General features: G+C 40.3%; 1 protein-coding gene across 2 annotated transcripts in view; it reads left to right on the top strand.

Moving 5' to 3' along the window:
* Window positions 1–1,205: 1,205 nt before the first annotated feature.
* The window catches only part of si:ch211-14a17.10 (putative leucine-rich repeat-containing protein DDB_G0290503), a 32,747-nt gene continuing 16,140 nt past the window's right edge, over window positions 1,206–17,812 (top strand). The window contains exons 1-37 of one of the 2 annotated variants that reach the window (XM_031810450.1): window positions 1,206–1,433; window positions 1,599–1,729; window positions 2,116–2,145; window positions 3,242–3,266; window positions 3,546–3,614; window positions 4,575–4,664; window positions 4,796–4,864; window positions 4,966–5,049; window positions 5,314–5,400; window positions 5,589–5,672; window positions 5,835–5,909; window positions 6,078–6,167; window positions 6,294–6,380; window positions 6,488–6,577; window positions 6,692–6,781; window positions 6,938–7,027; window positions 7,433–7,495; window positions 7,674–7,736; window positions 7,919–7,984; window positions 8,097–8,180; window positions 8,299–8,385; window positions 8,535–8,618; window positions 8,752–8,820; window positions 12,974–13,063; window positions 13,171–13,236; window positions 13,356–13,448; window positions 15,474–15,563; window positions 15,774–15,863; window positions 16,017–16,079; window positions 16,229–16,291; window positions 16,402–16,470; window positions 16,578–16,655; window positions 16,761–16,847; window positions 16,979–17,062; window positions 17,279–17,347; window positions 17,460–17,549; window positions 17,716–17,805. In XM_031810450.1, coding sequence (XP_031666310.1) covers window positions 1,358–1,433; window positions 1,599–1,729; window positions 2,116–2,145; window positions 3,242–3,266; window positions 3,546–3,614; window positions 4,575–4,664; window positions 4,796–4,864; window positions 4,966–5,049; window positions 5,314–5,400; window positions 5,589–5,672; window positions 5,835–5,909; window positions 6,078–6,167; window positions 6,294–6,380; window positions 6,488–6,577; window positions 6,692–6,781; window positions 6,938–7,027; window positions 7,433–7,495; window positions 7,674–7,736; window positions 7,919–7,984; window positions 8,097–8,180; window positions 8,299–8,385; window positions 8,535–8,618; window positions 8,752–8,820; window positions 12,974–13,063; window positions 13,171–13,236; window positions 13,356–13,448; window positions 15,474–15,563; window positions 15,774–15,863; window positions 16,017–16,079; window positions 16,229–16,291; window positions 16,402–16,470; window positions 16,578–16,655; window positions 16,761–16,847; window positions 16,979–17,062; window positions 17,279–17,347; window positions 17,460–17,549; window positions 17,716–17,805 — 2,905 coding nt within the window. In that variant the 5' untranslated portion in view covers window positions 1,206–1,357. The remainder of the gene's footprint in view (window positions 1,434–1,598; window positions 1,730–2,115; window positions 2,146–3,241; window positions 3,267–3,545; window positions 3,615–4,574; window positions 4,665–4,795; window positions 4,865–4,965; window positions 5,050–5,313; window positions 5,401–5,588; window positions 5,673–5,834; window positions 5,910–6,077; window positions 6,168–6,293; window positions 6,381–6,487; window positions 6,578–6,691; window positions 6,782–6,937; window positions 7,028–7,432; window positions 7,496–7,673; window positions 7,737–7,918; window positions 7,985–8,096; window positions 8,181–8,298; window positions 8,386–8,534; window positions 8,619–8,751; window positions 8,821–12,973; window positions 13,064–13,170; window positions 13,237–13,355; window positions 13,449–15,473; window positions 15,564–15,773; window positions 15,864–16,016; window positions 16,080–16,228; window positions 16,292–16,401; window positions 16,471–16,577; window positions 16,656–16,760; window positions 16,848–16,978; window positions 17,063–17,278; window positions 17,348–17,459; window positions 17,550–17,715; window positions 17,806–17,812) is intronic. The other variant, XM_031810451.1, reaches the window with a different exon arrangement.

The raw sequence follows: 17,812 nt of genomic DNA, 5'->3' as shown, positions 1-17,812 counted from the left end.
TTAATCAGGCTTTTGATTGTGGCCTGTTGAATGTTGTCCCACTCCTGTTCAATGGCTGTCTGAAGTTGCTGGATATTGGCGGGAAATGGAACATGCTGCCGTATACGTCGATCCAGACCATCCCAAACATGCTTAATCTGTGACATGTCTGGTGAGAATGCAGTCCATGGAAGAACTGGGCCATTTTGGAATTGGAATTTGGGAATTTTCCAGGAATTGTGTACAGATCCTTGCAACATGGGGCTGTGCATTATCGTTCTGAAACATGAGGGGATGGCGGCAGATGAATGGTACGACAATGGGCCTCAGGATCTCGTCACAGTATCTCTGTGCATTAAGATTGCCATAGATAAAATGCAATTGTGCTCGTTGTCCGTAGCTTATGCCTTCCCATACCATGCCTTCCCATACCATTACCATGCCTTCCCATACCATTACCCCACCGCCACCATGGGGCACTCTATTCACAACGTGGTCTGGGTTGTGAGAACAGTTGAACGTACTGCCGAATTCTCTAAAACAGCATTAGAGGCGTTTTATGGTAGAGAATTTAACATTGAATTCTCTGGCAACAGCTCTGGTGGACATTCCAGCATTCCGCATGCCAGTTGCACGCTCCCTCAATTGCATGCTCCCTGTGACAATGTGCTATGTGACAAAACTGCACATTTTAGAGTGAACTTTTATTGTTCCCGGCACAAGGTGTAACTGTGTAATGCTGTTTAATCAACATCTTGATATGCCACACCTGTCAGGTGGATGGTTTATCTTGGTAATCGAGAAATTCTCAGTAACAGGGATGGAAACAAATTTGTGCACAAAATTGGAGAGAAATACGTTTTTTGTGCGTATGGAACATTTCTGGGATCTTTTATTTCAGCTCATGAAACATGGGACCAACACTTTACGTATTTTTGTTTAGTATGCAATGAACCGTGATTGTTTGCCCCTAATCGTCCAGTGCCAGCAGCTCCCCTTAATTTACCGCACATCCATGGCCCTTGCCCAGAGGAGTGTGTGGACGCAACCAGACCGCTACCCATTGGTTGGTTAATATAACATATCAGTTATATGAACTTTGGATTCCTGTTCCTGTTTCCCGTCAGCAAGACTATTTTCTGATAAGACTATTTGCTCTAATATTGCTCTAATCTAGGCTGGTTGTCAAGTTCTCTGTTTTCCTGATTTGGAAATAGGTAAAAATTACACAATGTTTAAATTAGTTGGAGAGTATCTTGGATACTTCATCCCCTCCCCCTTGGATGAGGTCTTTAGAAGAGTATTCAGAAACTACGTTGGGAGCAGCCAGCTTTATAAAAGCTAGACGACTGTGGAACGAGCATAAGTCTGTCTGAGAATGATGGCAAGAATACAGACAACTTTAATTTGCCTCCTTCTCCCCTGTCTCCTTCAGGATTCGTTAAGTAGACATGGTAAGACACAACTGAGTTTGAAAATGTATTGCTTCAAGCTATTTTCACAGCATAGACAGATATTGTACTACTGGATAATAGCAATAGAATACAATATATACATTTCTATGTGTCGTTTAAATGGTTAAGGACAGTCATTGAACGCTAATGTGTTTTGTTTGTCAGTCCCCCATGAAGGTGGCCATGCTTTGCAACCTCGCATCCAGAGAGACATAAAGAATGTAGATCCCCCTGTGGTCTTACAGGGGCCAATAACTCATGGAACGGATGTAGACGCAATCCTCCGGAAGCACAATGTAAGTGTAATAGGTGTGAAATGGCTAGCTAGTTAACTAGTAGTATTTCAATCAGTGATGTAATTGTTTTGGGTGGGAGCGATAGTTAACGATGCTACGTGGGAAGGCAGTTGTTAATGTGTTCAGAGGGTCCCTGTTCAAGCCCAGGTTGGGGCGAGGAGAGGGAAGAAAGCAACACTGTTACATAAGAGCCTTATACATTCTGTCTCTTACTCCAAAATACACACATTTTTAAACCAAGCTTGGTCCCTCTCTCGTAGCATATAACAGTTGTTTTGTCCATACAGGTTTGTCTGGTTTCCACTTGCCCGAGAATAATGTTCAATGTGATTAGGTTAGAAATTGGGTGTTAGAATGATGTAATGTTCTGTTTTTCTTACCTTCAGATCACTTTACCAAATGGCTACCTTGGTCAGGTAAGAACTTGTATGAACTTTGCCTTTGCAACACAACTAACTAAGTTGATTACACAACACGTTTTTACTTAATATACTGTGTTGGCTTAAAATACAAGTCTTCTTATTAATACATGTCTTCTTATCTGCCTTTCGGGAAGTTGTATTTTACTTTCTTTTTTTCAATTGACTTGTCAAGGACCAGTTTATAATCTGATTTATTACAAAAAAGCAAGTGGATTAGTTTTCCCCATTGGGGAGATTGTTGTACCTGTTTATATGGTCTGTAGTTAGTCAAGGTATATTTAAAATAACTAGAAAGGAGTCAAAGGTGACTAAGGACAACATTGATATACTCATACAAAATAACAACTTTACAACATTCATGTGTCCATATACAAATAATTTACATAGTTGAGCAAAAGTCGATATTATAGTTCATCCAACTTAAAATGTATAGTTTAGCTGATGATATATTTTCATATGGAAGTTAAACAAGACAAACAACACATTGTGCTAACTCAGGATTGTACCGGTAACCATAGCCGCAGGAAGTAGGGTTGCTGAGGGTGCTGCAGCATCCCCTGAAAAATCATAATAAAAACAAAAATATGTGTTTTTGAAACAATTATTTTTATTTTACAAAATTTGTGCACCACGCCTTTATTAGTCCTGTATTAGCAGACCTATGTAGTCTTCTGTGGCACACTGAAAATTCAGCCCTCCCCTGCAGGGCAGGCCATTATTTTGGCTACCATGGTTATGCCTCCATAGGATGACAATGCCCCCATCCACAGAGCACGACATGAGTGGTCACTGAATGGTTTGATGAACATGAAAACAATGTAAACCATATGCCATGGCCATCTGTCACCAGATCTCAACCCAATTAAACACTTATAGGAGATTCTGGAGCGGCGCCTGAACAGCTTTTTTCACCACCAACAAAAGTGTGCCCTATTAAGGCACTTTATGTTGATGTTTCCTTTATTTTGGCAGTTACCTGTATGTTAGCAAAACATTCCTGCCTCAACGTTGAGCAAACTAGAAATTATATGGCAGCTGGTTGCCTTAATAAAAATAAAAAAAATTGATCAACTTACATTTTTCTTTACAGTGCACTGTTGTGAACAGCTGTGAGGGTGAGTACCTTGCTTTTGCAAACACTTCTTCATATCAAATCTATTATTATACTGGTATCATAAGATGCTGCACATTGTTCACCAATTTTACAGCAATTCAGCGAGGGGTGGGGGGGGGTTGAAATACATAATGTGGTAATAATAGATTATATTGTTGCATATGCCTACCTAAAATGAGTGTTGTCATGTAATCATATAATCTGAATAGATGAGACCTGTATGTGATGTGACAAATTATTCTATTGAACCTATGTTATTTTAACACAACTGTGTTCACAGGTCTGAAAGAGCAACTGGAGGACACAAACAGACAATTGCATGAGGAAACCAGCCACACCATTCAACTGGGTGAGCTGTTGTATTGCTGCTGGTCCTACATATCACCTAAAGCGCGGTCGCCCTTTTTCTAGCTCCTAGCCAACTTTGCAGTATTTTGTATTTTTTTGTATTATTACTTACATTTTTTGCTCAGAATGTTTCTAATATTATTATTTCAGACTCTATCAATGCTTGTTCTGATGTGTCTTATTTGTATATTGTTATTGTATTGCTTGATATTGCTGCGTTGTTGGAGCTAGAAACTTAAGCATTTCACTCAGGGCCGGCTCCAGGCATAACCTACATAAACGACATTAAAAACCAAATTTTTTATACTTTTAGCAACTCAGTCGATGTCTCAACTTACTTGTTATGTCAGTCACTGACAGCCAATCAATTACCCATGTCAGCTAACAATTTTTAGATTGATAAGTTAGTCTAGCCAGCTATCTAAACTTGTAGTGATAATGGCCGAATACCGACCGGGCACGTGCCCAGAGGTCCTGACCTCCAGGGTGCCCCCATTTATTTTGTTACTCACTTTCACTCAGATATCATTAACATGGCATAAAGATGTCATGGCAAAATGTGTAGAATTGCAGGAAATTAGCTGCAAAACTGAAAAATGTTTCTCTCCGCCCCATGGCAAAATGTGTAGAACTGCAGAAAACTTCCTTTAAAACTGCAACATTTTCTCTTCACCTCATGGCAAAATGTGTAGAATTGCAGGAAATTAACTTTAAAACGTAAATATTTTTTATCTCTACCGTCAAGGGCGGTCCACTAAAATGTTTTGCGAGGTGGGGGGCCTCTTAGGGCCCCCAAAAGGCTAGACCCAGCCATGATTCCGCTGCATCTGCGATAACATCTGCAAAATTTTGTATGCGACCAATAAGCTTTCATTTAATTTTGGGCATCTAAGACCAATTATTCGATGTCAAGTGTAGGGACCAATTAAATGGCTCTAAAACTCTTTTTTATTCATTTTAGAACAAGAAGTGTTTAAACTGAAGCTCACAGTGAGACAGTTGAGAGTGAAGTCTGCAACCTGCGGTCTGGAAACATCAGATCACATTGCCAGTAAGTGTTACCTCACCACTGCAAGTCTTATCTTTTAGACATAAGGGGGATATGTCAAACAACTTCTTATAGAACAACTATACTATGGTACAATACTGTTAATGCTTGAAACAATATAATATATCTAACAGAACTGCAAGCTCAGTTGGAGGATAAGATGAGTCAACTGGAACAGATGTCGCATGACAATGGAAACCTGGGTGAGTGGAGCTGACTTAATTGGTATTACCATAGATGCTAGATTACTGGTAGAAACCCTATCACTCATATTTATTTCATTTTCCTATTTTTCTCATTACAGTTCTGAGGATCACAGCTCTTACCTTTGAAGTGAATGAATTACAGAAGAAGAACACATCCACCTCAACTTCCACCAAGATCACTGGTACAATGTTGCTTATTATGCCTTCTCTCTATGAACATAACCATGACACCCTCCAATTCCACTCTGTTCAACATTTGTTACAATGTATAATTTGCTGCAGTGAGTTATCTCCACATAGTCACTATGAAACCTAGTGAACAAAATGTATTTTCATTTTTATCAAATCAAGGTAATGATTTTTGTACCGTTCTGAACTGTGTTAAAATAAAAATGTTAACAACTACCTTACTGGTTCTTCATGAAGGATGTTTATTTGTCTTTTAGACCTACTGAGCCTGCTGGAGGAAAAGAACAAACAATTGCAGTTTAAAACAGAACAACTGGAAAAGAACAGTCACAGTTCTCAATGTAGTAAGAGAAGAAACCTGTTATTTCAGCATTCATGTTACTGTTCAGTAGTGGTGAATTGTGTCAAATTGGTTCAGAATCAGGGAATCATTTTCAGTCCAGTTTCTTAGAAAGAATGCAGGATAGCAGTTTTGTACATTTTAAATATGCATGTGTAATTTCACTTGACTATGACATTTGTTATTTTTTAGTTCTTGAGATTATTGAACTGCAGACCCAGATCTGGGAGTTAGAGAAAACAAATCACAGTCAGGAGACTTTAACCCAAATCACTGGTAAAGTATAATCTAAACTACTCAAGATTTAGAAATGTTCAGACAGTTTTGTATTTTTACTTTAACTGAATCCCTTGCGTATCTTTTTACCATAGAATACTTACCTTCTTCCTTTCCCAAAAGCCTGGTGCCCGCAAATAATTTTACTATTGTTCTGTCTAGTTCTACAGAGACAACTGGATGCCAAGATCAATGAACTGGAGAGCAACTCCAAAGGGAGTGATGACTCCAAAATAGGTCAGTTTGTTTGGGTTGGATTACTGAAACTGACTCACCTGGGGAAAAAAACATCTGTAGGGCAAACAGACGCCCACTCACACAAGATAGCTCACAGAGCATGCTGACAATATCAGAGGAGAATTTCTTCCAAAATGCATTGCTAAGTTATCTCTCTTGGCTTTTCAGTGGTGATGATGATCACATTGGAGAATGAGATTACAGAGCTACAGAAAAGGATCTCAGAGCTCACTGAGGAATCCAAAACTAAAATGACTGGTGACTAAATAGTTGTTATTTTATAGACATAATTACCCCCCCCCCCCCCCCCCCCCCCCTCCCCCGAGTTGGACATTGAGTTGAACTGATCTCTGATAAAGCTAAATTGCTTTTTTTTTTAAATAGATCTACAGAGGCAACTGAAGGAGATGAACCAGCAACTAATTGACAAGATATTACAACTGCCTGACAACAACACTAACACTGAACTAAGTAAGTGGACAAGTGTCTCTCCATAATGATCCTAGACTGAGATATGCTGCAATAGGATCTAGTGTCTCTGCATGTCCTACTAACTGCTCTGTTCTTGATTATTTCAGCTGAGGAGATTTTAGCGTTGCAGAATGCAATAAATAACCTATACATACAAATATCAAACCTACAAAAGAAGACCAATGCCCAACATGCAGGTACATGCCAACCCTACTTGTAATTGTTGTTGGTTGCACCACTGACTGTGAACCCTTTTGCACTAAATGTTGCATGATTGGAAGAATGTCAAAAGTATTGTGCGTTTTTATTAGAGCTGCAGAAGAATTTAAACAACAAGGAAAAACAACAAGAAGCTTGGAAGAAACAACTGAAGGGGGAGGACGAGACTAGCGTACAGCTGAGTGAGTGAAGCAGCAAAATTTGATATTTTTTATATCTAACTGTCCAGAAAATACAAAAGCTATTTTCAACAATTTATGAAATATGATTTGAAGAAGGGATACAGACTAAAATAATCCCACCCTGTTACTTTACTCATTTTCTTTCTCTCTGACCAGTTATGAAGATAATTTCTATAATGAGGGAACAGAGGGATTTACAGATACAAACAACACAGCAGATGCAGACAACAGCAGCCCAGATCATTGGTGAGATCTTTATTGCTATTTTCTCCAATGTTCCTGTGATTGCACCCTCCTGTGAATGCACCCTCCTGTGAATACACCCTCCTGTGAATACACCCTCCTGTGAATACACCCTCCTGTGAATACACCCTCCTGTGAATGCACCCTCCTGTGAATGCACCCTCCTGTGAATACACCCTCCTGTGAATACACCCTCCTGTGAATACACCCTCCTGTGATTGCACCCTCCTGTGATTGCACCCTCCTGTGAATGCACCCTCCTGTGAATGCACCCTCCTGTGAATGCACCCTCCTGTGAATGCACCCTCCTGTGAATGCACCCTCCTGTGAATGCACCCTCATTGGGTTGTGTGAAGTATGATGCTCAAATTTTCTAATGTGTATCAAAATGAACTGTTTGAACTCCAGCACTTCTGCAACAAGTTCAGGACAAAGAGGATGAGATTGACAGAGTTCAGGCTGAAAACAAAGGTAAAGACCACTTCCTCTGTTCCTGTCTTGTTTATCACTACAGGCCTGCAGCGCTAGTCTGCTCTAATCATTACTTTAGGTATAAAACCCACAGTGTTCTACATTTCATTTTTGATTTGATTGTTGTGTTACTTTGATAAGAATGTCTGATAGATTATGCTCCTTCCTTTTAAAACAGACCTGCAGAAACAGCTGAAGGAGAATAATGCAACGTGTTTCAGTCTCGAGAACAAATATGACCGTGAGACTCTTTCTTCTTCCTATGACTAAAGCCAGAACATTCTACCTGGAAATATGTTTCATTCACTATGTCCTCAACATTTAACATTTTGACTAAACTGGTTCTCACACATCATCATAATATTCTGAGATGTTGAAACTCTCTTTATGATCCTAAGCCTGTTTTGTGTGTGCCTCTCACAGGGGTGAGGGGTGAATTAGAGGACAAGATCAACTTACTTAACAGTCAAAATTCAGGCTCCAAACTAGGTGAGTGAGGCCAGTTGGAAAGTTTCTGCTAATTTATAATTGGTACATTGTGTTTTCTACAGTTGACAGCAGCTTACTGTATAGTAATAGTAGATCATTTTGGTTCTAACAGTTCTAAGTATCGTGGCTCTGAATGATGAAGTGAAGTGGCTGAGGACTCAAATAATTTCTCCAGAAGCCGCAGACAAGATCGATGGTGAGTGTTACTGCCAGTGCTTTCCCCCTCATTACTCCATGCGCTGCAGAAGGGTTGTTCTGTTATGAAAAACTGTCATGGTTTAATTTGTTATATTTGAACTGTATCTGTCTCTCAGAGCTGCAGAAGCAACTGGAGCAGAAAAACCGAGAATTAAAAACGAAGAGCAACGAACTGCAGGAAAAAAGTTCAAACGGACAAAGGAGTGAGTTTTCACTGATTTAACCCATCCTGAGAGAACACGTGGAATGCTATGCAATTATAATAAATAAAACACTGACAAATTACAAATGAGACTAATTCTAAATGTTTAGGTTAATTCAATCGAGTTCAAATGAGGTTGTCCTTTTTCAGTTCTGAGAATAATTGAGGTGCAGAATCTGATATGGGAGTTCCAGAAAGGAGTGGATACTCAGAGCAACATTTACCAGATTGCAGGTGAGTGAAAACAGCAATTCATTAATTACAAGGTCATTTCAGAGAAATACTTTGATTATTTTAGTGTAAAACTACTCATGAGACATACATTATTCAACCACATCTGTAACTCGGTTGTACATATTTTGCACAGTGCTACAGAAAGAGCTGAATGACCTGACTGCTGAAATGGAGGACAAGGCCGATGACGACTCAAAACTGGGTGAGTTTTGATAATAGGATGGACAGGAAAGCTGAACATCGCACTGGGCACAAACTGGTTAATTCAATGTTGTTTCAATGTCATTTATTGTGATGTGGAAACATATGAGGTAGGGGTGCTGAGGTTGCTGCAGCACCCCCTGAAAATTCAGAATAATAAAAAAGATATATATACACTGCTCAAAAAAATAAAGGGAACACTAAAATAACACATCCTAGATCTGAATGAATGAAATATTCTTATTAAATACTTTTTTCTTTACATAGTTGAATGTGCTGACAACAAAATCACACAAAAATTATCAATGGAAATCAAATTGTTCAACCCATGGAGGTCTGGATTTGGAGTCACACTCAAAATTAAAGTGGAAAACCACACTACAGGCTGATCCAACTTTGATGTAATGTTCTTAAAACAAGTCAAAATGAGGCTCAGTAGTGTGTGTGGCCTCCACGTGCCTGTATGACCTCCCTACAACGCCTGGACATGCTCCTGATGAGGTGGCGGATGGTCTCCTGAGGGATCTTCTCCCAGACCTGGACTAAAGCATCCGCCGACTCCTGGACAGTCTGTGGTGCAACGTTGGTGGATGGTGGATGGAGCGAGACATGATGTCCCAGATGTGCTCAATTGGATTCAGGTCTGGGGAACGGGCGGGCCAGTCCATAGCATCAATGCCTTCCTCTTGCAGGAACTGCTGACACACTCCAGCCACATGAGGGCTAGCATTGTCTTGTATTAGGAGGAACCCAGGGCCAACCGCACCAGCATATGGTCTCACAAGGGGTCTGAGGATCTCATCTCGGTACCTAATGGCAGTCAGGCTACCTCTGGCGAGCACATGGAGGGCTGTGCGGCCCCCCAAAGAAATGCCACCCCACACCATGACTGACCCACTGCCAAACCGGACTCTGTCACGTCTGTCACATGTGCTCGGTGGGAACCTGCTTTCATCTGTGAAGAGCACAGGGCACCAATGGCGAATTTGCCAATCTTTGTGTTCTCTGGCAAATGCCAAACGTCCTGCACGGTGTTGGGCTGTAAGCACGACCCCCACCTGTGGACGTCGGGCCCTCATACCACCCTCATGGAGTCTGTTTCTGACCGTTTGAGCAGACACATGCACATTTGTGGCCTGCTGGAGGTCATTTTGCAGGGCTCTGGCAGTGCTCCTCCTTTCACAAAGGCGGAGGTAGCGGTCCTGCTGCTGGGTTGTTGCCCTCCTACGGCCTCCTCCACGTCTCCTGATGTACTGGCCTGTCTCCTGGTAGCGCCTCCATGCTCTGGACACTACAGCAAACCTTCTTTCCACAGCTCGTGTTGATGTTCCATCCTGGATGAGCTGCACTACATGAGCCACTTGTGTGGGTTGTAGACTCCGTCTCATGCTACCACTAGAGTGAAAGCACCGCCAGCATTCAAAAGTGACCAAAACATCAACCAGGAAACATAGGAACTGAGAAGTGGTCTGTGGTCACCACCTGCAGAACCACTCCTTTATTGGGGGTGTCTTGCTAATTGCCTATAATTTCCACCTGTTGTCTATTCCATTTGCACAACAGCATGTGAAATGTATTGTCAATCAGTGTTGCTTCCTAAGTAGACAGTTTGATTTCACAGAAGTGTGATTGACTTGGAGTTACATTGTGTTGTTTAAGTGTTCCCTTTATTTTTTTGAGCAGTGTATATATACAGGTTTGAGGTCTGGGGATTGTGAAGGCCAGGTCATCTGATGCAGCACTCCATCAATCTCCTTCATGGTCAAATAGCCCTTACACAGCCTGGAGGTGTTGTGTCATTTTCCTGTTGAAAAGAAATGTTAGTCCTATTAAGCGCAAACCAGATGGGATGGAGTATTGCTGCAGAATGCTGTGGTAACCATGCTGGTTCAGTGCGCCTTGAATTCTAAATAAATCACAGACAGTGTCACCAGCAAAGCACCCTCACACCTCCTCCTCCATGCTTCATGGTGGGAACTACACATGTAGAGATCATCCATTCACCTACTCTGCGTCTCACAAAGACACAGTGGTTGGAACCAAAAATCGCACATTTGGACTCATCAGACCAAAGGACAGATTTCCATCAGTCTAATGTCCATTGCTTGTGTTTCTTGGCCCAAGCAAGTCTCTTCTTCTGATTGGTGTCCTTTAGTAGTGGTTACTTTGCATTAATTCGACAATGAAGGCCTGATTCACACAGTCTCCTCTGAACAGTTGATGTTGAGATGTGTCTGTTACTTGAACTCTTTGATGCATTTATTTGGGCTTCAATTTCTGAGGCTGGTAACTCTAATGAACGTATCCTCTGCAGCAGAGGTAACTCTGGGTCTTCCTAAATGTACATTACTGTTTTGTACTTTCCATCACCATGGAGAAAAACAATACACAATACAGTAATTGAGTACATTGAGGAATCAAGTGGTTTGTGATGATGTGATGTGATGATGTAGCTCAGATGGTAGAGTATGGTGCTTGCAATGTTAGGGTTGTGGGTTCGATTCCCCAAGAGCAACTACTGTAAGTTACTCTGGGGGTCTCCAGAGTGGTGCAGCGGTCTCAGGAACTGCATCGCAGGCTGTGTTTCGCAGCCGGCCGTGACCGGGAGATCCATGAGGCGGGGCACAGTTGGTCCAGGTTAGGGGACGGTTTGGCCGGCCAGGATGTCCTTGTCCCATTGCACTCTAGTGCTCATTGTGGAGGGCCGGGCGCATGCATGCTGACTTTGGTTGCAAGCTGTATGGTGTTTCCTCCGACATATTGGTGCAGCTGACTTCCTGGTTAAGTGAACAGTCTGTCAAGAAGCTGTGCGGCTTGGCGGGGTCGTGTTTCAGAGGACGCATGGCTCTCAACCTTCGCCTCTACTGAGTCCATACGGGAGTTGCAGCGATGCGACAAGACTGCAACTACCAATTGGATATCACTAAAAAGTAAAAAATATATAATAAATAAAAAAGTTGCTCTGGATAAGCGTGCTTACTAAAATGGAAAAGGAATGAATAACTAGGGCCCGTAGGACATGTAGAACCTGCCTTGTTGATAGCGTTGTCAAGGCAGAGCTGCGCTTTATTATGGACAGAAGTCTAACAAGACAGCCTCCACAAGAATTTTATCATCAGTTTCTCTCAACCAATCATCAGTCATTTGTGTAAGTGTCCATTTTTGTTGTTGCTGTGAAATAGCATTGTACCTGGTCAAACACAATTTTTCCCAGATGTTTACTAAGGGTTGGCAACAGGCTGATTGGTCAGCTATTTCAGCCAGTAAAGGGGGCTTTACTATTCTTGGGTATGTTGGATTCACATCTCCATCTCAACCAAAAAATAAAAGTATAAAAAATAAAATAATAGGATTCAGCCAGGGGCTCAGATCTATCTATCCAAGGCAGTAGATACATCTCCTTTAAATGTTGATATTTGGTTGTGTTGTCAACCAAACACAATTCAATACTACTTTTGTAAGACAGTAAATGCCCTAAAACTGATGTACTGTATGTATTTATTCAACCTTAACATTAGTAAGACATCCATGGCCACATTTTGAGGTTACTATAACAATAAAATGTCTTCTTATGTGATCATAAAAAGCGTGCATGTTTAGGGTCACAGGTCTGTGGAAATCTTCACAATTGCTATAATAATCTGTACAGAATCTGAAACGGCATTGATCATTTGCACCATGTACATTAATGTAATATTAACTGCAAAACAGGTTATTTGTTTGTGCTACTAGATTAACCACCGTGATAACACAGTAAGTTGTTATAAACAAAATATCTTACATTGTATTCCCATTTGAACTTTGTTGTGCTTTTAAATGGTTGAAAGCACAGTGATAACACATTCAGGTGACATCTACACCAAAAATCTGACATTGATTTTCTTTTGGAATTTGTTTGTGCTTTAAGATAGTTGAAAGCATAGTGATAACACAGTGGTAATTCAACAAACGTTTGGCAGTCTTTTTGAGTGGGTGAAATAGGTTGGAATCTCATTGATCAACGATACCCAATTCTCCATGTTGAAATGACATGGTGTGCCCAGTGGGTGTGATGGTAGTTCTCGTCATGTTTACTTCAGGCAAGATTAAATTATGGGAGCTCAACACCTTTATTGACTGTCTGTCTTTCATCTCCTTCTCCCTCTACTTTTTAGTTCTGACGATAACCACATTACAGAGTGAGGTGCACAACCTACAGAGAATGCTGTCAGCTCTCAGTCAGTCAACCGCAGCCCAGATAGTTCGTAAGTGTCATCTCTATTCACTATTTTAATGTGATTCAAGTTACTTCTCTTTTACGTAAAAGTCTTAGTTTATCAGGTGGTCCTTTTCTTTTTCATATTTCTGGTAGGGCTGGAGAAGCAGTTGGAGGATAAGAAGAAGCAGTTGGCCAAGCTGGTTGAGCAAAGTGGAAAGGGTGATGAACAGACTAAGTGGATCCATCCCACTGACACAGTTTCCTTCAGGAGACAAACATTTTTTATTTGTAATGTCTGACAGTTACAGTGTTAAATGATATCTCATTTTTAATTTCAGGTCCAAAAATGTCAAACCTTGAGAATCAAATAAGTGAAATAGAAAAGAGAATAGCAGAGCTAAAAGAAGAAAATCCTGAAGCCAAGATCACTGGTAATATCAATAAAACTAATACACTACCAGTCAAAGGTTTGGACACACCTACTCATTCCAGGGTTTTTCTTTATTTTTACTATTTTCTACATTGTAGAATAACAGTGAATACATCAAAACTATGAAATAGCACATTTGGAATCATGTACTAATCAAAAAAGTGTTAAACAAATCTAAATATATTTTATATTTGAGATTCTTCAAGATAGCCTCCCTTTGCCTTGATGCCAGCTTTGCACACACTGGGCATTCTCTCAACCAGCTTCACCTGGAATGCTTTTCCAACAGTCTTGAAGGAGTTCCCACATATGCTGAGAAGTTGTTATCACTCTGCGATACAACTCATCCCATACCATCTCAATTGAATTGAGGTTGGGTGATTGTGGGAGCCAGTGCATCTGATGCAGCAGTCATCACTCTCCTTTTTGGTCTAATAGCCCTTATACAGCCTGGATGTGTGTTGGGTCAAATTATAGTCCCACTAAGAGCAAACCAGATAGGATGGCTTTTTGCTGCAGAATGCTGTAACCATGCTGTGGTAGCCATGCTGGTTAAGTGTGCCTTGAATTCTAAATAAATCACAGACAGTGTCACCAGCACCACCACACCATCAGACCTCCTCCTCCATGCTTCACGGTGGGAACCACACATGCAGAGACCATCCGTTCACCTACTCTGCGTTTCACAAAGAAGCAGCGGTTGGAACCAAAAATCTCTAATTTGGATTCGTCAGACCAAAGGACAGATTTCCACTGCTCGTGTTTCTTGGTCCAAGCAAGTCTCTTATTCTGATTGGTGTCCTTTAGTAGTGGTTTCTTTGCAGAAAATCGACCATGAAGGCCAGATTCACTCCTCAGAACAGTTGATGTTGAGATGTGTCTGTTACTTGAACTCTGTGAAGTATTTATTCGGGCTTCAATTTCTGAGACTGGTAACTCTAATGAACTTAACTCTGGGTCTTCCTTTCCTGTGGCGGTCCTCATGAGAGCGAGTTTCATCATAGCCAATGGTTTTTGCGACTGCACTTGAAGAAACTTTCAAAGTTCTTGACATTTTCTGGATCGTCTGACCTTCATGTCTTAAAGTAATAATGGGCTGTCCTTTCTCTTTGCTTATTTGAGCGGTTCTTGCCATAATATGGACTTGGTCTTTTACCAAATAGGGCTAACTTCTGTATATCACCTCTACCTTGTCACTGTAATATTTGTGCTGTGGAGAAATGACCAGGCAGGAGACGGGAGTACAGTTTGTTTCGTTTAGTCAAAACCTCTCGTGCTCTACAGCCCCGGCCAAATAGTGCGCATGTGCATTTCCTATTAGGTGTAGTAACATAACACTACCATAATACATTACTGCTTAGTAACAGCATAGTAACTAATACAAACAGATATAGATCACAGATACTATAGTCACAACACAACTGATTGGCTTAAACGCATTAAGAAGGAATGAAATTCCATAAATTTACTTTTAACAAGGCACACCTGTTAATTGAAATGCTTTCCAGGTGACTGCCTCATCAAGCTGGATGAGAGAATGCCAAGAGTGTGCAAAGCTATCATCAAAGAAAAGGCTGGTTACTTTGAATAATCTCAAATCTAAAATATATTTTGATTTGTTTAACACTTTTTTGGTTGCTACATGATTCCATATGTGTTATTTCATAGTTTTGTTGTCTTCACTATTGTTCTACAATGTAGAAAATAGTAAAAATAAAGAAAAACCCTGGAATGAGTAGGTGTGTCCAACCTTTTGACTGGTACTGAATAGAAATAAAGGGATATATTCAATCCATATTGCTGAAATTCAGAGTTACAACTTGATTGAAATTGAAAGGCAATGTTCATGTCAGCATTCATGGTAAATTCTGCATATGTCGGCTCAATCAGAAATGACCTTTACATTTCTAGCGCGCAATCTGAAATGCTTCAGTGATACAGATTGAAAAGAGCCCAAAGTAGAATTAATTATGATAAAGTCAGATTTCTCAGGTTGGGATATGACCTTTTAAATTCCATCTCTCAGAGCTGACAACACAGCTTAAGGAAAGCGAGAGGCAGCTTGAGGAGAACATAAAAAGACTGAAGAAGAAAGACAGCAAGAATTCTTACCTGAGTGAGTTACTATAGTAACCTGAAATAGCCAACCACTGTTTTAAAAATAGCTCACTGCATATTTTGAATATAATGGACATGCTGCTTAAGTACTTTTTTTTTACCTTGTTCTCAACAGAACAAAGACTTATCTAAAAGTTCCATGATAACGTTTATTTATTTAGTGCCACTTTAAAATACTGTAACTCACAACTTTTTTTTGTACTCGAAGTTATGCAAATTCTTCATCTACAAAGGAAACTCAGAGACATACAAAATGCTGCATCTCAGCAATTCAATGAAACTGCTGCTGATGTTACTGGTGAGTGTTTGGACTTCATCAAGCATAATAAATATATCATTATTTTGTTGATTTTTTAATATATCATTAACTTATTAAAATATGACTCATACACTCTTTGAATATGTACCTCATTTATCTAATAATATGTTAACATTAGTAATTGAATTACAGCGCTTCAGGAACAACTAGAGGCCAGAGAGGAAGAGAGCGCCAGATGTCAGGCCCAGAACAAAGGTAAGCCAAGATCAGGTCCTTCTGATATTAGTCTGGTTCACCAGTTTGTGTAACTAGACGCTTGATGAGCAAAGCTGCTTGAATCATAACTACAGGTAAAGAACCAGAAGCACGCATCTCATCAGTCTAACATTGTTTTCTCAAACCAGACCTGGAGAAGAGGCTGGGCGATAAGGATGCACAGTGCTCTGGACTCCAGGACCGATATGACAGTGAGCTTCAACTCTCTCTACCTTTTGCTGATGACACTGAGTGATCTAAATTATATGAACCCTATTCAATAGAACCTAGTCAACAGCTGATTTGTGTTGGTCTCTCACAGATCTGCAAGATAAGCTTGGTTCTGCAATGAATAAACTGGACAATGTAACTGGATACAACGACAAACTCGGTGAGCAGATGAATATACATCAGTGCCCACTGATGAATGAGGCGAGTAGTCTCGTTTATTTTTCTGATTCAGAATACTACTCAGCTCATTGCAATGTGTTCTATCAGTTCTTGAGGTATGGACCCTGACTAATGAGGTAGACGATCTAAAGAAGAGAACTGTGACTTCTGCAACTAAGATCAATGGTGAGTATCCCTGTTGCCACACATTATTCATGGCAAATCATCTTTGTTTTGAAAGATATACATATGTTAGCATTGATCCTGTCATGATTTTTACTTGTCTTTCAGAGCTCCAAAAGTTGCTGGATGAGAAGATCAAAGAACTGGCAAAGAAAACACAGGAACTGGAGGATAACGCTCCTCAACCAGAGAACGGTTCGTATTATTTAGCCTTTTTATAGTCTGTTTTCCGTTGAACAGACAGCTTTTACAGTTTAGGTCCAACCTGCTCAGTATTTATCTGTATATGATATTCCTCAAATTGTTAAGCTGTTTGTTTGTTGCAGTTCTAAGGATCATTGCAATACAGAATGAGATCTTGAACCTGCAGAAAGGAGTTAGCAAAGGGACAAACCTTGACCAGATTGCTGGTGAGTAGCAGGCGTTCTGAAGAACATAGGAGTCTCTATGTGTTCAGCACGTTAGACCAATAACAATAGTTATCATGTTTCCTCAGAGGGATAGTCCTTCACTGGTAGACATATAGGATGGTGTGATGACAATACACTGCATTTAGCCCATTCATGAAGTTTTCAAATCCCATTATACTTGTAACATTCAAGCTCTTCAATTATTCTTGTCCACAGCACTTGAGAATGAACTGGATGCATTGATTGCCACAATCGAGGAGAAGAACAATGGCAACTGTAAACAGAGTGAGTGTGAAAAACCTTATCATTTCAGGGTTGGCTGCAATCGGGATTAGAATTTTCTACATTACTTCAAATGTTGAAAGTTGTGACATCCTGCATATCCCTGCTCATTTAGTTCTGCAGATCATTGCACTCCAAAATCAAGTGACAAGATTGCAGAGGCAAGAGTTAGAGTTCAATCAGTCATCTGAGGCCAAGATTGCTGGTGAGTGCCATTGTAATTTTTCTTTATCCTCAGTACTCTTACAATTGTGCTGGAACGTTTATTATCCTTATATTTACCATTAAGAGCTTTTCTGTAAGCATACCCGTGTAATAGAAAACTTTGTGGTGGAAAGAGGATAACATTTGAAATAATGTGTGTGTCTCAGAGCTAGAGAATCAGCTACAGGAGACGAGAGACCAGCTGAATGAAAAGAAAGACAAGCTGAAAGAAACTGACAGTAGAATTCCACAACTCAGTAAGTT

This window comes from Oncorhynchus kisutch, linkage group LG30, assembly GCF_002021735.2.
Source record: "Oncorhynchus kisutch isolate 150728-3 linkage group LG30, Okis_V2, whole genome shotgun sequence".
Taxonomy (NCBI): domain Eukaryota; kingdom Metazoa; phylum Chordata; class Actinopteri; order Salmoniformes; family Salmonidae; genus Oncorhynchus; species Oncorhynchus kisutch.
Note: the sequence above shows the minus strand (reverse complement) of the source record. Positions and strands in the feature narration are given on the sequence as shown.